Source organism: Sus scrofa, chromosome 4 (assembly GCF_054392235.1).
Source record: "Sus scrofa isolate SSC_HxYL_T2T_F1_AM1 chromosome 4, Sscrofa_HxYL_maternal_Yorkshire_Landrace_v2.0, whole genome shotgun sequence".
Lineage (NCBI taxonomy): Eukaryota > Metazoa > Chordata > Mammalia > Artiodactyla > Suidae > Sus > Sus scrofa.
The window spans coordinates 16,830,734-16,851,648 of NC_139386.1; the positions used below are offsets into that span (position 1 = coordinate 16,830,734).

A 20,915-nucleotide genomic window follows, 5' to 3' on the forward strand; every position below is an offset into this window, starting at 1 on the left:
ATGGGTACACTATAGTTATTAGATATGTTTTTTTTCAAACTATTTAATAGAGAATCCCTTCTCTTCCAGGGCTAATGTATGTTTTTTGCATGATCCAACCATGGTACTGTGTGGAGGTTCTATGCTTGGCTCAAGGGTAAATATTTTGAGGGTTGAGATCGTCTGCTCTCAGGAAAATATAATTTACTGCTTCTGGAGCAAAAACAAAATTAATAAATGATATAGCATGCAAACCCATCTTGGCCTTGCACTGCTTAGCAGTGTTTTATTTCCATTCGGATGAATGAGAAACATATGGATGAAATGTCCCTCCTGGGCTCAGAGATGGAAGGGGGCCACACTTAACCAGATGCACCATATTCTTCCGAACACTGCCCTTGAGAACATAGCCAGTGGGGGACTGGTCTTTCTTTTCTGTCCCTAAATTTACATACTGGCAAGGCTGGTGGCAGCTTTTTTTTTTTTTTTTTAAATTAAAGTATAGTTGATTTACAATGTTTCTTCAATTTCTGTTGTACAGCAAAGTGACCCAATACAGTTCCCTGTGCTGTACAGTAGGGCTCCATTGCTCACCTGTTTCAAATGTTACAATTTGTGGAAGGTCTTGTGTGTCTGAATCATTGGTAAGGAAGTGGGTGGTGAGAGTGGAGAAACTAGAATTGGACTGGAGTGGATTCTCAAGGCATGATAGTAGAGAGCTCTGGATTAGAATTGGGTTTTATTTCTTCCTTTGATATCAAATTTTCCTCAAGAACTGTTCTGGGAAAGTAGATTTCCAATAAACCAGCAGGCCACAGGGACTTCTCAGAATCAGGACACAGTAAGAGGAGAATCTGTGAGTGAGGGTTGACATCAGATAGAAGGGTTGCTCAGTTGCTTCTGCCATAGATGGGGAATCCAGGTGCTAGCTTCTTGAAATCCAGTCTCAATGCTTTAGTGATGGAGGAAAGCCCCAAGACTCTCTTTTCTTCTCTTGAGGTAGATGTGGAGGTTACCTTTCATGCAATTCTCTTTGACACCTCACAACAAGCAACTCAAGGTAGGTGCTCCTACCTGACTCAGATAAATAAGGAAATTGCAGCTCAGAGGAGAATACCAATGGCCTGCAGAGTTGCTTAGCTAGTCAATTTCGGAGAAGGCCCCCAAAGTATTTCTTCTTCATTCCCACGATCTCTGCCCTGCATGGGGCAGTCACACAGGTGGCCCCACTTAGCACTCAAGATACATGATGCAAGATGTTTTCATCTCCCCTGAGCTCAGGGAGCAGGGCTTTCTCCTCCTTAGATGGTCACACTGGTCCGTTTCTTCCTCTTCCCTCTCTTTCCTGCATGATGAGTCACCCAATAATAACAGTCTCAGTGAATAGGTCAGTGTTTAGAACCTGCTTTATTCCAGCGGGCAGATTTCAGGGTGAAAAGTACATGCACGCAGGTGAACCAGTGGTACCCAGCTTAGATCGAGATCTCTCTTGGATTTGATGGGAGCATTCACCTGACATCTCTGCTTGGTTCCAACCTGTTTTTTTTTTTTTTTTTTTTTCTCTATCTGATCATTTCACCTTTGCAGACCCTGCAAGGTCCTTTCTGTGGGGTGAGGCTGTGTCTCTTCTGTTTCAGGTTAGAACCACGTGATGGAACCTCACGGCTGGGTATTTGCTTCTCTAACTGAGCATCTGGACAGAACCTGCAGACCCCTTCCCCTAAATTAAAGCACCTCATTTGCCCCCTGGGTCTCTTTTGGTTTTGTAGCACTCATTCCACTCTCTTGTTTATTTCCTGTGACTCTTGCTGTTGCCTTTGTTCCAGCTTTTGGGCTTGTGAATAATCCCGTTCTTTCTTTCCCTGGTTTGCATCACACCCAGTTCTAGTCACCTCTGCAATGAAGCAGGCTTGGGAGGCTCAGTTTCTTCATCTGTAAATGTGCAGAGGCTGCAGTATGGTGAGACTAAAGAGAGCCAACATTTGAAGCATGTCATCTTTGAATGATAAATGAAAAATTTTTCCCCCTTTGCCACTCAAGAAAGCTGAAGTTAAGAAGTCACCAACGCAGGATATGATAGTCTGTGGTTCTTAACCAGGGGTGCTCTTGCCCCCAGGAGACATCAGGTGATGTCTGCAGATATTTTCGTTTGTAGCCATTGGAGGAAAGGCACTGCTGGCATCTGGTGAGTGGAGCCTAGGGGTGCTACTGCACATCCTGCAATGCACAGGACACCCCTGGCCCAACAAGGGATCATCTAGTCCCATATGTCAAAGGGCTGAGGTTGTGAATATCTATCATACATGATCAATGCAAAGACACACATGAATACTGCTTTGACCTCTGTAATGTTAATATCACTGTATATCAATAATGTAAACTAATAATAAAACCAATATTAACATTTATGTAATAAAACTTTATTAAACACTTATTATAGGTCAGGCAAATTTATCAGTGGGTTTAATCATCATGAGACCCCATTTATTTATGTATTTATTTATTTATTTATTTTTCGGTCACACCCATAGCGTGTGGAAGTTCGGGGGCCAGGAATCAAATGCTGAGCACAGCTGCAGCAACACCAGCTCCTTAACCCACTGCACTGGTCTGGGGATTGATCCAGCAGTGCCACAGAGACTAGGCAGGTCATTAGGCCACTGAGCTACAGAGGGAACTCCAAGATACGCCTTTTAAAGAGTTATTTATCTTTTTCATAAAACAACACAAATTTATTATCTCACGGTTCTGTAGGCTAGAAGTCAGACACAGGTCTGAGAAGACTGAAATCAAAGTATCAGCAGGGCTGCATTCCTTTCTGGAGACTCTTAGGGAGAATTCATTCCCTTACCTTTTCTAATTTCTAGCAACTGCCTTTTAAACACGGTCTGCCTTCCTTAATCTCTAAAGCCAGCCACCCCATGTCTCTGACCATTCTTTCTTAGATTTTGTTCTCCGGCCTCCCTTGGTCTAAAGAGTGATCGCACTGGGCTCATCCAGATCATCCAGGATAACTAACATCCCTACAGTTCCACCTGCAGCCGTAATTCCCCCTTTGCCGTGTAATCTAACATGTTCACAGGTTCCAGGAATTACTCTGCTAACCAGGAAAATCATTTCATTTTTAAAGCATCCCTTTGATCATCCTTAGCCTGATGAAAAGAAGGCTCAGAGAGGTTAGGTCCAGGTCATGTTTACTGCAATATGTACCCCGACCTTAAATACCGTTGGATTCCACCTCTCGTTCTGTTATAGCATCTCTCAATTCTTGGTGTGATTGGGAAGACGTTTGGGACAAAGCGGTCAGCAGGAGGCAGCCTGGGACTTCCCAGGAGCCTCTTAGAACTTCCAGCTGCGCTGTGGTTTGCAGAACCCGGGCGATCACTCCCGCTTACTCAGAGGCGCATTCTGACCTTTGCGACTGATTTGTCCTCTGCGGAGGGCTGGTAGGGACTCTCTGACCCATGCAGAGGTGAGTCCAAGACCCCTGAGTTGGGTCTAAATGTGAGGGTGTTTCTACCGACAGCTCCTATCTGGGATCAGAAAGAGTGAAAGAAGGGTAGAAACAACTTGAGAGAGAAGCAAGTCTCTTATCAGAGTCTTTTTTTTTTTTAAATTAATTTTTAAATTGGGGTATAGTTGATTTACAGTGTTGAGTCAATTTCTGCTCTACAGCATAGTGACCCTGTCATGCCTGTATCAACATTCTTTCTTTCTCTGGTGAGGGCCTCCGAGGGCCTCTGTGGTGGCACACACAGTGGGAGCAGATGCAGCCATGGCAGGCATTTGGGCTCTTTAATAAAAAGGAGACGGGGAGGTGGTGCAGAAGAGGTCCTGAGGTCGTCCAATGCTCTCCTCCCAGAAGCCGTGACTCCCTAACCAGCCGCTGGTGGCAAGGAAAATCTGGTTGAATGTAGTTTTGCATGGGAGAACTTCCTGTGGCCAGAGAGGTCACACGTGTATCAGCAGCCTCTGTTCATTGTGCAGGGGCCTCTGGCCATCTGGACCACCCAGGGGCCGTGTTTTCCTAAGGAGGGCAGGATGAAGGAGAGGGGCTTGACACTGCAGCCCCAAGGTAATTACCAGATGGCAAAATGCTTTTTTCATTGGATGATTCAGAACAACCGAGTCACCCCAGGAAAGCTAAGCTGATTTCGTCTTTAGCGTCCGGCTTTTCACTTTCCAAGCTGTGCTCTTTTCTTTCCCTTGATGGGCAGCACCAAAGGCTGCCTCTGAAGGGCTGAAAGAGGTGGTTTGGGCCGCTGAGAGTGTGGGTGGGGCAACCACCCCCCACCTCCTCTGCTGTGGCCGGTCAGTCGGGGGCGCTGTGCACTCCCAGAGGGCCCGCACCTCGGCGGGGTACAAGGGCCTGAGCGAGGAAGACCGATCCTGGAGGGAAGCGCCCCCTGGCCACCCGCCACCTGACTGCGGACAAGTTCTTCTCAGAACTTTGCAGAATGGGGATGATAATTCCGACTTTATGGGGTTAAATAAAATATTCTATGTGCCCAGGTCGACTTTCAGTAGAACTCTTCCATTCTGATGCTCCAGTGGCCTTATTCACAGACCATCTAACACCTCCCTGATGTGAAACGTCAACCAGAAACGTTACATTTGCATACCCAGAACGCAGGGATTTCCAAAAACGAAATGAACCCATTTCCGAGCATGTCAGAATACGTGTGCGCGCGCGCTGGTGCCATGATGCTTCCTCTTTCTGCCTCCAGCGACCTCCAGCTCTTTATTTGCCTCCCAGACCACTGCCTTTTTGTCCACTCCACTGCCAGCACAAACTGGGCTAAATGAAGGAAACGGATGTGACAATGCCCCAGAGATCTCCTAGCTGGTAGAAGCGTCTGAAAAAAGGTTTTATTTTTTCCTTTAAAAAAATATTCTCCCCTTAAAGTTTTGTTCTGCTCAGCTTTTGAATCCCTGCCATTCCTGTTCCTCTCTGTAAAAAATAGACTAGGGCCGGGGCCTAGGTGTTGGGGAGATTTAATTGCGGCGACCCTCTGGTTCTCTCTCCTTCCCCGCCCCCACTCACACGCGCATTGCCAACAGCAGAGTCTTTGACCAGCAGAGGGCAGCAAAGTACAAGGGATCAGAGTCTCGCGGACCCAGCGCTGTTCCATTTGGTTCAGTCTATGGGGTGCAGGTGGGCCCTGAAACCAGCTGTCTTGGGTCTCATCCTTTGCTTTGGCCACTGATTCCCTTGCTCACACTTACCTGGTGGGTAAATCGTTTAGGTGACAAAATGGCGGAAGGAACATATGTTTTACAGCAAGACAGAAGTTTGAGTCCTAATTACTTTAGTTTCTGTCTGTCTGTTTTTTGGGGGCCACACCCACAGCATATGGAGGTTCCCAGGCTAGGGGTCTAATCAGCTGTAGCCGCAGGCCTACACCGCAGCTACAGCAATGCGGGATCCGAGCCGCGTCTGCGACTTCACTACAGCTCATGGCAATGATGGTTCCTTAACCCATTGAGCGAGGCCAGAGATCGAACCAGGGTCCTCATGCATGCTAGTTGGGTTAGTTAACCGCTGAGCCACCAGGGGAAGTCCTATGTTAGTTTCTTGGTCTGTTAAAATATAACAATAATAGCTCTCAGTTGCAGAGCGCTTATTATGTACTGAACTCTGGTTCAAGCTCTTCCTGGTGGAGAATACTTGAACTCAATCTAAGTGAGAATGAAACGACTTCAGCCAATTATTCTTGAAAATGGATGGAGAAATAAGGTTAGAGTTAATGCTTGAATCCATCAACCTCTCCAACTTATATTTAAAAAATATGACATTATTAAAGAAAAAATTAAGCTCCTGTAATTTCACCCCTCTGATTTAACCTCATGTTATTACTATAATGTTTTTCATGGTATTATTGGTTGTCATGTATCTTCATAGAAATTTCTATGTAATTGCAAGCACAACGCTTACCACATTTTGCATTTTTAAAATTTAATCTTTCAACATGTTAAATGAAGCATGGGTGAGGAAAGTCATGGGCTTTGAATCATTCTGTCCTGGCTGTATGTCTTTACTCTGCCTCTTACAAAACAGTGAACCTGACGGTGTTACATAACATCTCTGTGTCTCGGGTTCCTCACCTGTAAAATATGCTAATGATAGTAACTACCTTACGGAGTTGTAAAAAGTAAGTAACTTAATATACATAGAGCAGTGGCTCTCAACTGGGAGTGCTTTTGCCTCCAAGGGGGCATCTGGCAATGTCAGGAGACACTTTTGGTCATCACAGCTGTGGGATGGGAGGGTGCTACAGACATCCAGTGGGTAGACGCCCAGGATGCTGCTGAACTTCTTACACTGCACAGAACGCCTCCACAACAAAGAATCATCTGGCCCCAAATGTCAAAAGTGCCAAGGTTGAGAAATCCTGCTGTAAATTGTGAGTACAGTGTCTGGCACATAGGAAGACATTACTAGATGTTAGTTGTTATTATTTCCTGAACCTTCCAACATCTGTAACCTGACATTCGAGGGTACGTATGATTATAGCCAACCTTTCTACACTTCTCTCCCATTTTTCTTTTGTACAAACCACAAACTTAGCCAGATGGTCCACCTGCTGTCTCCTGACTCTGTTGTGCCCACCCCGAGGCCTGGGTCTCTGTCCCTCTACCTGGACCTCCCCTGTCCTCACTATGGCAATTCCTAGACCTCCTTCCAAATCTATCTTCCTCTGAAAGTCTCCCAAAGACTTCTTGTCCCTGGAAACCCATATGGCCATTTGTTGCCACCATTCCAGTGATGGTTACATGCATTTCCTTCTGTGTGTGACGTCTTGGGCCACGATGGACAGAGTTTGCTTGGGCTAGGCACAGGACGTGGACAGAGAACAACACTCAGCAAGGTACTGTCCCATCTGCAGGCAGTGATCCCCGCAGCCTGTGTGATCTAATATACTGTAGGTGCTCATTAAGTGCCTGGCGGGGACGGTGAGGTATAATGGAATGGTTTTTGGAGTCTGGCCCACTTGGGAGGGATCAATTCTAGACTCTGATCTTATTAGCTTGTGACCTGGTTTCAATGACCGATCATTAGACTCTCACCTTTATGATGGGTGTAATAAGAGGTCTTTCAGGGTGGGGTGAGGGATTGAAGGCTTAGTCATGGCTTAAAATTGTTAGTTCTTTTCCATCTTTGTTGATAGGTTTGATTTACAACTGCCCATCCATCTTCCTGTTGAAGGGGCTTCCCTCGTCTGCCCTTCGCCACCTCCATGAGAGTCCCTCTCTAGGGTTGAGCTTCCTTCTAGTAAACATTCATCCCTGACTCAGGTTGCTGCTCAGTGGTTCTGTTTAGGTTTCTTGTCCCTGGTGTTGAGCCAGAGCTATGGCTCTTAAGTAGAATTCCAGGAAAAGTGAGGCCCTCGATGGAGCTGCCCTTGGCCAAGTCTATGTGTTTCCTGCCCCTTCTTTTCTATGACCCCTAGGTACATTCTGATTCTGAGGGGATTCCTTCTGGGCTGTTTGCACACAGTTGGGGGTAGAAAGAGCATCCCCAGTTGGGGAGATTCTTAATGTAGAGTACAGATGACACGTGTTTTGACTTACAGCATGTATTGTCTGAGTCAAAAAACCTGCGAATGTTTTTGGTTAAGCTGTTCATTAGGCTTTGCATTTGCAAGGCATAGAGCTCCGTGAGAGAGGGCTGGAAGAAACAATGGTGACAGCCAGAAGTGAGGATGTTTTATATCTAATTGTGGTGTGGATGTTTATTGGGTGGTTCTAGGCAAGTCACTTACCCTCTCTGGGCCTCTTAGAGGCAGTTGAGATAAAGTTGGAATTAGGCTGACCTTTGTCTGCTGTGTGACTCTGGGGAAGTTACTTAACCTCTCTGAGCCTCAGTTCCTTCTTATGTAAAACAGAGATAGCGGGCAACATGAACAACAATGGCTGAATGGTAGTGTGGATTAATTGAGATCAAGTTCGGAGAATTTTTATAACAGCACAGTAGACCCTGTGGGGATCCCATATGCCTGTCCCATAATACACTGGAGATGCCTGCACACTGATAGATTCCAGTGTGTTCCTTCCTGGGGGTGGTCTTTGGTGTTGGGAGGGTGTTCAGTTCATATGTGTGGCAAGCTGGGAGTGCCAAGGTTTTAATGCCGCAGGAGTGACCCCAACTAGGATGACTGAAGTTGGTGGATAAATTCTCCAGTTTCCTCACCCCTCAGTGGAACAATCCTAAAATCTCTCACTTTCTCATCCCCCTGTCATGTTCCTAGGGAATCACATTTCAAATGAACTATGTATCCAAATCCTTGTCTCAGGCTCTGCTTTGGGGGAAACCACGGGCCAGAGATGCCCGTGCCACAGGCCTGCTGTGGGTGTTAAAATGTAAAAGCGTTTTGAAAATGACAATCTCTGCAGGCAAGTATGAGTTCCATTTCTATAGAGAGTATATGCTTCTCTTGTTGACAGTCACAGAGAAATTCTGATGTGATCAGCAACAGGATTGTTGGAGCAGGTGCAATAACTGTAGCACAGGCCCCTTTTGGAGGCCTAAACGGGACACTGATGGGCATTGCAGGTGTGGAGGTTAGGCTGAACCCCAAGGTGCTTGCAGTACATGATTATTTTGACTTTTTGATCAAAAGCCCACCTATGATAGGACATATAAATTTGCTTGTGTTACTCAGAAGGCAAAATAGTCTGTGACAAGTTCCTTTCAGAATCTAGGAAAGATGAGGGTGGGAACAGGATGATTCATACAGAATGTGGCTGTTCAAGGAGGGCCACAAGTTCTTCTCCCATTGAGGGGAGGGGTCTGCTCCCTTCTCCTTGGATTTATGTTGGCCATTCTGACTTGTGCAAACCAACAGAATGTGCAGAAGTGGACTGTGTGGCTTCAGAGGCTAGGCTGAGAGGAGGCAGGCACCTCTGAATGGGTTTACTAGAACACTGGCTCTTGGCCACCCAGCCCCCAGGCAGAGAGAACCTCAAGCCACCTGGGGAAGCTCTACTTGACAGTCCTTGCTGAATTCTCAGCCTGCTGAAGCACCCACTGCCAGCCACAGGAGTGAGGTATTTTGGGCAGCAGTGCTATTATCCTTTCAGATGCCTAAAGCTTCAGTCAAATTCTGGCTGCAGTATAATGGAGATCTAGGCCAGAACCCTCAGATGAGCTCCTTCTGAATTTTGGAGTCACAAAATTGTGAACGTGGTAAAATGGTTGCTTTGAGCCACTGAGTTTTGGGATAATTTGTTGTGCAATGCACTTAACCAGATGGGGAAGAATGGGTGCACAGAGTGGACTAACACCACAAGAACATTTACTGCATGTAAATTAAAGCATATATTGTGTGTGTGTGTGAGAGAGAGTGAGAGCGAGAGAGAGAGAGAGAGAGAGAGAGAGAGAGGGAGAGAGAGACTGAGATTTAAAGAGTGTAGACAATTTCACTTTTCGTTCTACCAATTAGCATATGACATGGAGTGAACATGACGTAAGTGATAGGGATCTTTTTGGTGACTTGGTCTCCTGACTTGTCACACTGGGTATGTTATTTCCACATGTCATGGTCCCTAAAAACAAGCTGTCTTTCATCTGGTGCTCAAGTAGGGATTTGATAGTATGTTCTTTAATTAGAAGAGCTATAGTTGTGTCATGTTTCCTGGGGACATGATATGCTATTTTGGAAGATGTAATGTTCTTCAAAGGGGATTTCAGTGTGAAATTTTAGCTTCATGATCTAAGTTCAGAGGTAGCCCTTGACTTAGATGTGGACCAACTGCATTATATTTCTTGGTACCCACCACAGTTACTAGAATAGTGTCTTCAAAGAGCAGATGGTTGATCAATATTGGCTGATAAAATGACTTTCAGATTCTAGGAAGATCCCATTAAGCATACCCATAGTGACACAGTGTTGGTTCATTGCCAATATTCCCACCATTTTTAGTTGCAATAGAGAATTCGAAGTTTCTTCCATTCTAATGACTGTCGCTTGAACCAGGACTTTTCTATACTAGATAAAACTTTGACCACTGCTAGGAAGATCTGCCCCCAAAAGATTGTAGTATGGAGATGTAGGATTGTGACGAATTCAACTTAGAAATTTATTGTCATCTTCTAAGTCAGGGCACAGGAGGCAGGTGCCGTCTTGACTCTCAGAGTAAACAGTTTAGTTAGGAAGGCAGACAGTGAACAAGTATTTTCAAGTGTGATGAGTAAAATGGTGCTATATATATGGGAGTTTCTGTTGTGGCTCAGTGGAAACAAACCCAACTACTATCCATGAGGATGTGTGTTCACTCCCTGGCCTTGCTCAGTGGGTTAATGATCTGGCATTGCCATGAGCTGTGGTATAGGTCATGGATGCAGCTCAGATCTGGCATTGCTGTGGCTCTGGCCTAAGCTGGCAGCAGTAGCTCTGATTTGGCTCCTAGCCTGGGAACTTCCATATGCCGCACCTGTGGCCCTAAAAAAGCAAGCCCCCCCCCCAACCAAAACAAAGTGGTTCTATAGGAGCATGACATTTAATCTACTCTAGGTGGTGAAGGAAAGCTGCTCTAAATAGTGACTCTGAAGAATGAGAAGATATTGGCCAGATGAAGGGAGATAGGAAATTGTGTTTCAGGCTGGGAATAGTGTGTGTGCAGGCGGTACCACAGGATGGCCAGCCTTTTCTGCAAAGGCCCAGAGAGAAAGTATTTTAAGCTTGTAAGGCCATCTGGTCTCCGTTGTAACTACCCAGCCATGGTAGTGTGGGAATAGCTATGGAAAACCTGTTAAAAAATTGGGTATGGCCATGTTCCAATAAAACTTTATTTACAAAAACAGGTGGTACACCAGATTTGCCCTGAAGGCCATAGTTAATGAACCCTTGATATAACCCTATGAAGCAAGTAATACCATTTTTATTTTATGCATGAGGTCTAATAGCACGAAACTGGTAAGCAACAGACTTGAAACCCAAGTCCACTAGGACTCCCAAACCTCTGCTCTTTTAATCATAGTATGTACCTCCTTTCTAAAGTATCTTTCCAAAGTTTCCATCAGAGCAGCAGGGCTGTGTAACTGCTGATTACCGAAATGGCTGTTTTGTTGTCCTCTCATGCTGACCATAGCAGCTTGATTAGGAATGGCTAAACGGTCAGTGTTATGTACTCTTCAGGCTCTGTGACGCTTATTCAATGTGTATTTATCTTGCAGTACACATTATTTGCATCTGTTGGTCGTGACTAATTTTAGTTCCATTGTGGTTTTCTGCCCTATCAATAAATCACACAATCCAGCCCTTGTCCCAAGAGTCCTGAGAATCAAGTGTTTCCTCTGGCACAGCTCTCCATCTGATGTTAGTGCTGTTATGAAAACACGTTCGGAAGCCTTGGTATTTATAGGCATCTTGTTCCTCTGGTGGATGTCTGGGAGAGATCAGAGTGTGCAGGGCTGGCACTGTCGAAGTCCTTTGTTCCACATTAATAGTCTGCTTTGATGAGGCTGTGTAAGGAGGTGTAGGCATGCTATCTCATATGGCCAAGATTAGTTGGTTTATAGCATTTTAAAACCGATTTTTATTCATGTTTTGACAGTTCTTCCTAGGAGCAGGAAGATCTTTGGATGTTTCGTTATAAATGTTTCAACATGTATCTCTAGGGTTCACTGGATGGGAGAATGTGCCAGAGGGGTTGTCAATGTTCTGCCAGGGCTTCCAGCTTCAGCTGGATGGTGGATCAAATAACCGCTATTGTCACTTTGGCCCCAAGTCCCTGGAGCCAGGAGGGTGGTCTAGTCTGTTTTGAGGTGATCTAGGCACTTCTCTGTCTCTCTGAGTTCCTTCCTTTGACCCATGTGCATCAGACACTGGCAAGGTAATTGAGCAAGAAGACAGGTCCTTGTCCTTCTGGAGCTTCCAGTCTAGTGGGGAGACTGATACCAGATAATCACATCAATGAATGAATTTTGCAAGCTGAGATGAGTCTTTTCATATAAAGTAATGTGGTATTGTCTCAGGCTGGGTGGCCAGAGAAGATTCCCTGGGGAGGAGATCCTTAGGCTAGGATCTAGTGGATGAATAAGAGGGAAAAGCTAGATAAAGGGGGGCCTCTAAGATATTTTAGAAAGAAGCAAGAGCATGAACAAAGACTCCATGCAACAAACCAAAAGTCAGCCAGAGGACTCAACTCATGTCTCCTCTCTGAGGGACCTCTCTGAGGGACCTCTGGAAGGCCTTCGTCCTTGCTCCTGCTGTTGGGTGCTGGACAAGGATGCTATAAGACCTGATGAGGATTTGCTGGCCCCATTCATCCACTTGTTGCGTTATTTCTCACACACCCAGCCTGGACAACATTATCCATGAGAAGTTTGTGAAATACTCTTCTACCTGATATGACTGGGGCCCAGAACCCCTGCTGATAAAGGATTTTTCTAAGATCTTGGGCTGGGCTGAGGGATGTGGTGCCCACAGGTGTTTGCAAGGAGGCCTCTGACAGACTGTTCAAGTCAACCTTCCATTGAAAGAGGCCAGGAAGGAATTGAGGAAGACTGACAAGAACACATTTTTAAGGCAAAGGGTGGGAGGTCAGGAAAGCTAAAATTTAATGAGCCAGAGAGGGTGGCTGCATCCAGGTTTGAGAGGGTGCTATTGGTCTTTGGCAGGGGTTGGGAGAAGTGGGGAAATATTAGTCAAGTATGAAAGCTGGACCTTAACTAAAGTCAGACTTTTTTGGGAAGAAACCATAGCTTCAGCCGTCCATCTCTTCTTTTCAATTCCCCTTGACTGTGTCCATCAAAGCTCATCAATAAGCTATTGCCACCAAGGGTTCTAGCTCCACAGTTCAGCTCATCAGCTGATGTCATGAACATCCCCCTTCCTGATGGAGTCAATTATCATGTCATATGATTCCACAGTGTTTTCACCTACAACAGCTTCTTCCTTCTCTCTTATTGCTCTATGGTGTCAAAGATATATGAATTTGTACTTTCTTTTTTTTCCTCCTTTCCCATCTGAGTTACAGGTGTTGAAACATTGATTGGATTTTGTTTCTGTCCTCTTTATCAGATGTGGGCCTTTTTCAACCTTTTTTTTTTTTTAATACCTACAAAAGCATCTTGCCTAATGCCTAGAACACTGTCAGTGGTCAGTGAATATTAGCTTGCTTTACTCCTGGACCTGGGTAGGTTCTCATTCCGTATACTACACCTGTGGACCTTTCTTCCTCCTCCTGTGATGATCATCCCTTTCCCCACCCAACTCTTCCTCCTCAAGCATTCATATTGGCCTGCGCTCTCCACTGGACTCTCCACTAGGCTAGGGGCTTGCGCCATGAAAGCTACATTAATGTTAAAACCTAGGCATTTTACAGATGGAAGGTACCTTACGGATCACATTCCCAAGCCTCCTTTATCTAGAGATAGGGAGTCCAAGGCCTGAAGAAGAAATGCACTTGGAAGAGTTTGCACACTCAGTACATGGCAGAGCCAGCCAAGCACTTCCATGTCTGTGTTGTTTGGTTTTTCCTATGGTGGGTCTAGATGAGCTGACTTTTCTTATTGCTGACCCACTTGCGTATATGAGCTGGTTTCATGGCTCACCCTCTTCCTTCTTTCTTTCTTTCCTTTCCTTACTTCACTCCCTCTATCTTTCCTTTTCATCCTCCCCCCTCCCCCCCCTTTTTTTGTATGGCAGATTTTGGACAGGAACCCACAAGACAACATGCTTGTCACCATGGGGATGAACAGAGAAGAATAAAATACAATCCCTACTCTCACAGAGCTTGAGATTCCCTGATGAAAAATAGCAACAACAGCAACCTGAATAAAATAGCAAAACAGGTCATGGTTGCTCCTGTTATTTTTTCTTTTACTTTTTTAACTTTCCCTAGGTCAAGGAAGGAAGTGATGGCAAAAAGATGTGTACATGAGAAGATGCAGGAAGAAGGGGTACGTTATGCATCCATATCACATCCCAGGGCCACCCTGCATGTTGGCAAGTGGACCTTTCAGTCTCCAAGCAGATGCATCCTCAGCTTAAAAAAAGATAGAGAGAAGAAAACTGAAGAACCAGACAGACTCAGCAGGGCTTGAGGAGAGCTCTCCTCTCCACCAGCTTTGTAGGGAGGCCTTACATTGATTCTTTGGAGGGCAGGATTTGGGACTTATAGCTGTTTATAGCTTCTGGTGGTTAATAAGGGTGAATCCAAACAGGGTTCATTTATCAGCGTAAGGGATTGGTCCTTGCAGGCTGGTGGTAGGTCTGTGGAAGGTGTGTGGAGGCCCCCCCCCAGGTCAAGGGCCATCATCCCTAACTCAGATTGCTCTCCATCCCTCCTGGAGCTCCCATCTCCTTGGGCAGGAGATGGTCCCATGGCCATCATGCTAACACAGCCATTGCCACTTTGCAGGATTCCTTCCAGCTTCTCATGGCCCTCCCCCCAGCCTTGTGCCCCTGACACTCCTCTGTGGTTTCCCGCCAGCCCTGCCCAGCCAAGCCGTTCTGAGAAGCTTGCTTTGGAAATGGAAGATATACAGCATCTTTTTCCAATAAAGGAAGGCTGTCTATACGTGAGCCAAAAAATGTACATCTCTGGGCTTTATAGGATTAAATATGTTTTTGGCAAACACTCTAAATACAAAGAGAGGTTGGAATAAAGGCAGCCTAACAAGCTTTTAGGTTTCTCTTGTGTTTCTGCAGAATGAGTGATCATTTCAAGATGCATCTTTTTGTTTGGTTCATCTTTAAGGAAACAAAGATCTCTATTATTCATAAACAAGCAGGATGACAAACAACCATTACAATCAAGACACACTCATGCATATTGGGAAGTGCCTGTCCTTCCTTTTCTTTGCTCTACATGCTTAGAGGCCATAATGACAGCTGTTCTTGGTATTCATTCATTATATACAAATAGGGTTAATACATTTTGGCATCTGTACCCTGTTTACAACCAAATGTTCCATCCAGCCCTTTAATGCTGCTGTGTGGTTTCTGCTGGGCTGTCTTCGGATGATGAAATCAAGAGGTATCATAGGGGGTGGGATGGGTGTGGGTGGTGGGAGGGGTTTGTTTTGTTTCCTTGGGTGGTGCTTCTTTTTGGGCAATTTGTCAGAAAGCCATTCTCTTCGGGTTCACCTTGCGGGGTTTAAAGTGATGCATTTACCCTTCCATTCATGGAGAATGAGAGAGATGTGACCAGTGAGGTCAGTGAAGTGAGTGGCCAGTGTCTGGGGTGAGGCTGTCCATCCTGGAAGGTCATGTAATGTGTAGGTGAGAGTGGTCATCCTTTGAAGGGAACCCCCCAGCAAGATCAGGTCAAGTGCCCAAGACTGCTGGAGACTAAGCCCACAGAAAAGAGCCCAAGGAGGAAATAAGTCTTGGATGGTTATCCTTATTTAAAAAACAATCAAACTGATCATCATTCTGCCTTCTGTGTGTTATACTTTTCCTCCAGGATCTTTCTAATTAGCATTTAAATACCCTCATAGTTCTCTCCCCTTAAAAAAAAAGGAAGTCTGCTTCCATCCTTTATTCTCCTCTAGTAGTTCTGCATCTCTCTCCCTTCACAATCATACCTAGAATGAGTCTCTAACTGGCTTTCAACATTTTTCCACTTTCCCACTTCTGCTGTTGCTCCAGTCTGCCTCTGCTCCTAAAAGTCAATCCTAATTGGTCTGTTCAAGGTCATTAGCCCGAGAGGTTCCCTCTGAGTCCTAAGCTTACAGGACACCTCAGCCCTATTACGTACTGCTGCCCACACATTCTTCTGAAAGGTTCTCTTCCTTTGCCATCCCTCTGCTTCCCACCACGTTTGGGACAAAGACACAGCCTCCTTTGATGGCTAGTCTTGCTAACTGACACCTCAAAGATAAGTATTGTTTCAGGCTTTGTTTTTGTCCTCTTCTGTTTGCACACACACACCTTGGCAGAGCCCATCTCCTCTCATGGCTCTAGTTGCCAGCTCTCTGTTGCGGATTCACACAGCCCCCAACTCATGTTTCTCTGCTAAGACTCAGACCCATATGTCTCACTTTCTTCCCCCAAATATCACTGTCTCATGGGAAATTCCAGTTCAAAACATCCAAAATGATGTTTATCTCCCCACTCCAATTACTCTACTTTCCCTGTATTTTCTTTAGCAGTAAATGCCATTCCTGTTTTTCAGTTTTCCCAAGTAGAAATATGGCTTGAGCTGTTGATTCCCCACTTCCACACATGCTCTCTCATCAAGTTCTATTAATTTTACTTTTTAGCATATCTAAAATCTAAACATTTCTCCCAGTCTTTACTGCTCCTATTCCAGGTGAGACCATAATTATTTCTCTTGAATTAGGATACCTCCTAATGGGTTTCCCTGTCTCTTCATGCAGAAACAATGGAACTCTTTCTAGAATGTAAATCTGATAATGTCACCTACGGGGTAAATCTCAAACTCCTAACCATGACTTGCAAAGCCCTTTATAATGTGCTCTCTTTTTATTGTTCTAGTTTTACTCTTAAGCACTTCTGCATTCCCCTGTACTATTGTGTAGTGCTGAACATCTTTAATTTCCTTACACAGGTTTCTGACTTCACTTCCAAACCCTGAACATGCTGCCTCTGGGAATATTTTGCCTTTCCCTCTCCTGGCGAATTCCTGTCCATTTTTGAGTGCTACGATTGGATGACTCTGCTTTTGTGTCCTTTCCTTAGGGAAGCCTGGCCAAGTGCCTCTCCTCTGGTCTCGTAGGGTACATTGCTACTGGGATCTGGTCACATGTCTCTGTATCCATGCCCTCAAGGGCTGCCCTCTTCCATTGGCTCTGCACTTGGTCATGCAAATTCCTTGACTTATGAGACAATAGCAAATGTCATTCAAGAAGAGACTGGAGAAGGGCTTCCATTTTGGAGTTTGTTTTCTTGCTGTTTATAGCACTACTACATCATACCAGTTTGTTGCATGATGTGAAAACACAGCCTGGCCACCCCTTTTCTTGCTGTTCATAGCACTACTACATCATACCAGTTTGTTGCATGATGTGAAAACACAGCCTGGCCACCCCTGTCACCCTAGCTGACAGCTCCTTAGTCATCAGGACTGTGAGAGGCTATTTGGGACCATGTTCTTTCTGCCTGGATGCTCTCTTCCCCACATTTCTTTTGAAGTGCTACTCATCCCTCTGGAGTCTGCCTAAATACCACTATCCTGGAGAGACCTCGTCTGATACTCCTTCTAAACCAGGTTCCGTTGGCATAAGCTCTCATCAGACCCTTAGCTTTTCTTTCATTGCACATTCTTCAACTTGTATTTAATTGTGATTATTGGTTGAACCAGTGGTAAACTCCACAAGGACACTGAACAGATCTTCTGTCCATAGCTCATTGCAGACCCTCAGATATTTGTTAAATGAATGAATGAATGAGTAGTTAGTGCCCAGGGCACAAGGGTTTGTTTCTGCAGTCACCCTGTCGTGTATCTGGTCACTTGCCTGCATGTTTATTGACTTTTACAACCAGAGGTCACACCTAAGGTACTTGGTCACCAATTCTAGTTTTCATGACTTTCAGGACTTAGGGTCTCCCAACCCAGTGTGATAGATTGTTTTCTAGTACCTTAGTGCAGTTGAAGTCATGGTGTTCAAACTTTTTCCATCTGAGATGCAGGATGGTAGCCTGGCGTGGCAGAAAATAGTGGGGACAAAGGAATCAGAAGGTAGGAGTTGGGGTCCCACCTCTGATAATCACCAACTGTGTGACCTTATGCAAATTCTCAACATCTCTGAACCCCAGTTTCCTCATTTGTGAAATTGTTGTAGGGATTAAATGTAATCATGTCAAATATGAAACATATTTAAGCAATACATACATTTATCCTTTTTCTCACTTTGCTGTTTTAGCTTATTCTTTTTTGGTTTTTCTTGGTAACAGTAGGCATATGATAAATATTAGTGCAGCTACTGAATGGGGGATCTGGAAGACTAATAATTTCCTGCTCACCATCTTCTTCTCATTAATGGGAAATTTAGTATATAGCACATATCCTGTGGGGAACATATCTTGGTCTTGCTCGCTCTGTAATCTGTTTCTCAGCTGGGGTCTAGTCATCCACTTCTGACACAGAGTTTCTGTCATCTTTGTGTTTGCTGTGTGCTAGACCTATGGCATAAACTTATACACTCCTATTCTTGCTGGAGTTGACTGAGCCGAGGAGGTTATCTTGGCTGTCTTTCCTGGTGGCACACCCTTCATTTCCGAAAGAAAATCAGAGGATAGTACTTTAAAAAAGAAAAAAGAATTCTAGTTGATGAAGTTTAGGAGTCTGAGAAAAAAAGTCAGATTCCAAGAAAATTATCTGGCTCTTAGCCTGAGGCTTTTTGTTGGACTATAAAGTGAATCCTAAGTCTTTTGCTTTTAAGTTTTTGCCTCTCAGTGCCCTGTTTTCCTAAAAATACGCATCCAAGTCTAGCAACCACTATAGTGGCCCCCTGGTTCATGGGGCTGGAGCTGTGAGCCAACTGGGAGGGAGAAGATGATGTTAAGAATCTTTAGTTCTCTCCCAAGTTACTACTCATCTGTCTTAAACCTCTCTTCGGGCATGAAGGCCTTGGACAGTTAGTAAGAGGGATGATGGAAGCAGCGTCAGGAACTTGGGAATCATGTGGAGACAGTAACTGTATCTCTTCTCTGGACCTGGACGTGAGTCAGGAGAGACATTTATAATCTTGAGGGTGTCCACTATCATGAAGGGTGGGAACCTTAAAACACAAGGAGACCACGTGTCCTCTCCTGATCTAGTGACTTCGTGGTAAACATTCCATTTATAGAACGTTTTGTCTGGAAGATTCTGGTTAGTTTCTGCACATTGAATGATAACTGCTATTTCCATGATTAGTCTGACTTCAGTTTTCTTACCACTTGTCACACCAGTACTGGCTCATATAAAGTCAGTCTTTTTGATGGATTTGAAAGCTTCCTATGAAAGTGGAGACCAGGCTTGTTTTGTTTGGAGCTATATGCCCAGCTCTTAGCACAGGGCACACAGAGGGGTGGTCATTGCCTTGTCGAATGATCTAATGAATCACCAGTTTTCTTTCTGTGTTCATCATCACCTTTAATGTATGAGGCTAATAACGGCATAAAATAAATATATAGAAGAAAGAAAAAAAGATAAAAGTAAATGAAAAATAAAGAGTGATCCAAAATTTAAAACCAAGATTGCAAACCAGTGTAGATCAGCAGAACAGGATAGAAAGCCCAGAAATAAACCCACACACCTATGGGCAACTAATCCATGACAAAGGAGACAAGACTACACAACAGAGAAAAGACAATCTCTTCAGTAAGTGGTGCTGGGAAAACTGACAGGTATACATAAAAGAATGAAGTCAGAACACTCTCTAACACCATACACAAAAAAACTCAAAATGGATTAAATATATAAATATAAGCCTGGATACTATAAAATGCTTAGAAGAAAACATACGCAGAACACTTTCTGACATAAGTCGCAGTAGTATCTTTTTCAGATCTACCTCCTAGAGTAACAAAAATAGAAACAAAAATTAACACAGGGGACCTAATTAAAATGAAAAGATTTTGCACAGCAAAGGAAACCATAAACAAACAAAAAGACAACTCACAGAATGGGAGAAAACATTTGCAAATGAAGCAACTGACAGGGATTAATCTCTAAAATATGCAAACAACTCATGAAAGCTCAATTAAAAAAACCCAATCAAAAAATGAGCAGAAGATCTAAACAGACATTTCTCCAAAGAAGACATAAAGATGGCCAAAAACGTATGAGGAGATGCTCAACATTGCCAATTATTAGAGAAATGCAAATCAAAACTACATTGAGTTGTCACCTTACACCAATCAGAATGGCCATCATCACAAAGTCTACGAACAATAAATGCTGGAGAGGGTGTGAAGAAAAGGAAACCCTCCTACACTGTTTAGGAGAATATAAATTGGTACAACCACTATGGAAAACAGTATGGAGTTTCCTCAAAAAAATTAAAAATAGAGCTGCCCCCACAACCCCACCTCCTGGGCATCTATCTGGAGAAAACCATATTTGGGGAAATTAAAAAAAAAAAGAAAATATACATGCACCCCAATGTTCATTGCAGCACTATTTACACCACCCAGGACATGGAAGCAACCTAAATGTCCATTAACAGATAAATGGATAAAGATGTGGTATATAGACATGCAATAGAACTGTCTTTTACATGTCTGTTTTTGTCTACTAGATAATTCAGTGAGATGAAGAACATGCCTGTCTCAAACATCATGCTATTCCTAGTACTTAGCTTGGCACATATTAGGCATTCAATAAATACCTAAGAAATTTTGTTGATGCAGAACAAAGGGATACATGTCACTTTGCCTTTGCACCATGATTCTTTCTGTCTAGCAAGCCCTTCTTCTCCCTTCTTGTGTTATGGTCAAGATTCATCTCCTATTCGAAACTTTCGTCATCTCTGTCTTTAATTTTTCTGAAGCTCTGTTTTCATGATTCTTTTGCACCGTAATCCATTATTTCACCTTGTCTCCAGAGCCCATTATTGGGATGGGATATGATTTGCATATATCTTATCTCCCCTAGGAAAATATTATACTATAGATAGGAAATGAGTTTTGTTTTGTTTTGTTTTTGCTTCAGGCACAGGAATATGCACAATGTAATTACCCAAAAAAATACTTGTAAATATTTTTATTCTGGCATTAGTGGATAAGATCTTTAGAGATTGGTCTTGGGAATGTGTATTTCTCATAAGCATTTCATCTGATTATTTTGTCCCAGTAAGTTCTGCATATAGTGGGTTAGAATTTTAGAGATCTGGAAAAATATTATTGAGATGTAGATATGCAGATCTTTTCATAGGAATTCTTATAGTGGAAAAATTGTTATCAGTTGGGTAGAGAAGGGGGTATCCTGGACAGGCAGAAAACTTTCTTTGAGAATAGGGTCAGGGACTATGGACTCTG

General features: G+C 44.0%; 1 protein-coding gene across 4 annotated transcripts in view; it reads left to right on the forward strand.

The window, feature by feature from the left end:
• The window catches only part of LOC110260230 (uncharacterized), a 229,119-nt gene that overhangs the window by 163,004 nt on the left and 45,200 nt on the right, over positions 1-20,915 (forward strand). The window contains exon 6 of one of the 4 annotated variants that reach the window (XM_085021774.1): positions 14,637-14,767. The exons of 2 other annotated variants lie outside the window; for them this stretch is intronic. In XM_085021774.1, the coding sequence (XP_084877900.1) occupies positions 14,637-14,641 (5 nt within the window). In that variant the 3' untranslated portion in view covers positions 14,642-14,767. Of the gene's footprint in view, positions 1-3,234; positions 3,452-14,636; positions 14,768-20,915 lie in introns of all 4 variants that reach the window. One more of the 4 variants, XM_085021773.1, reaches the window with a different exon arrangement.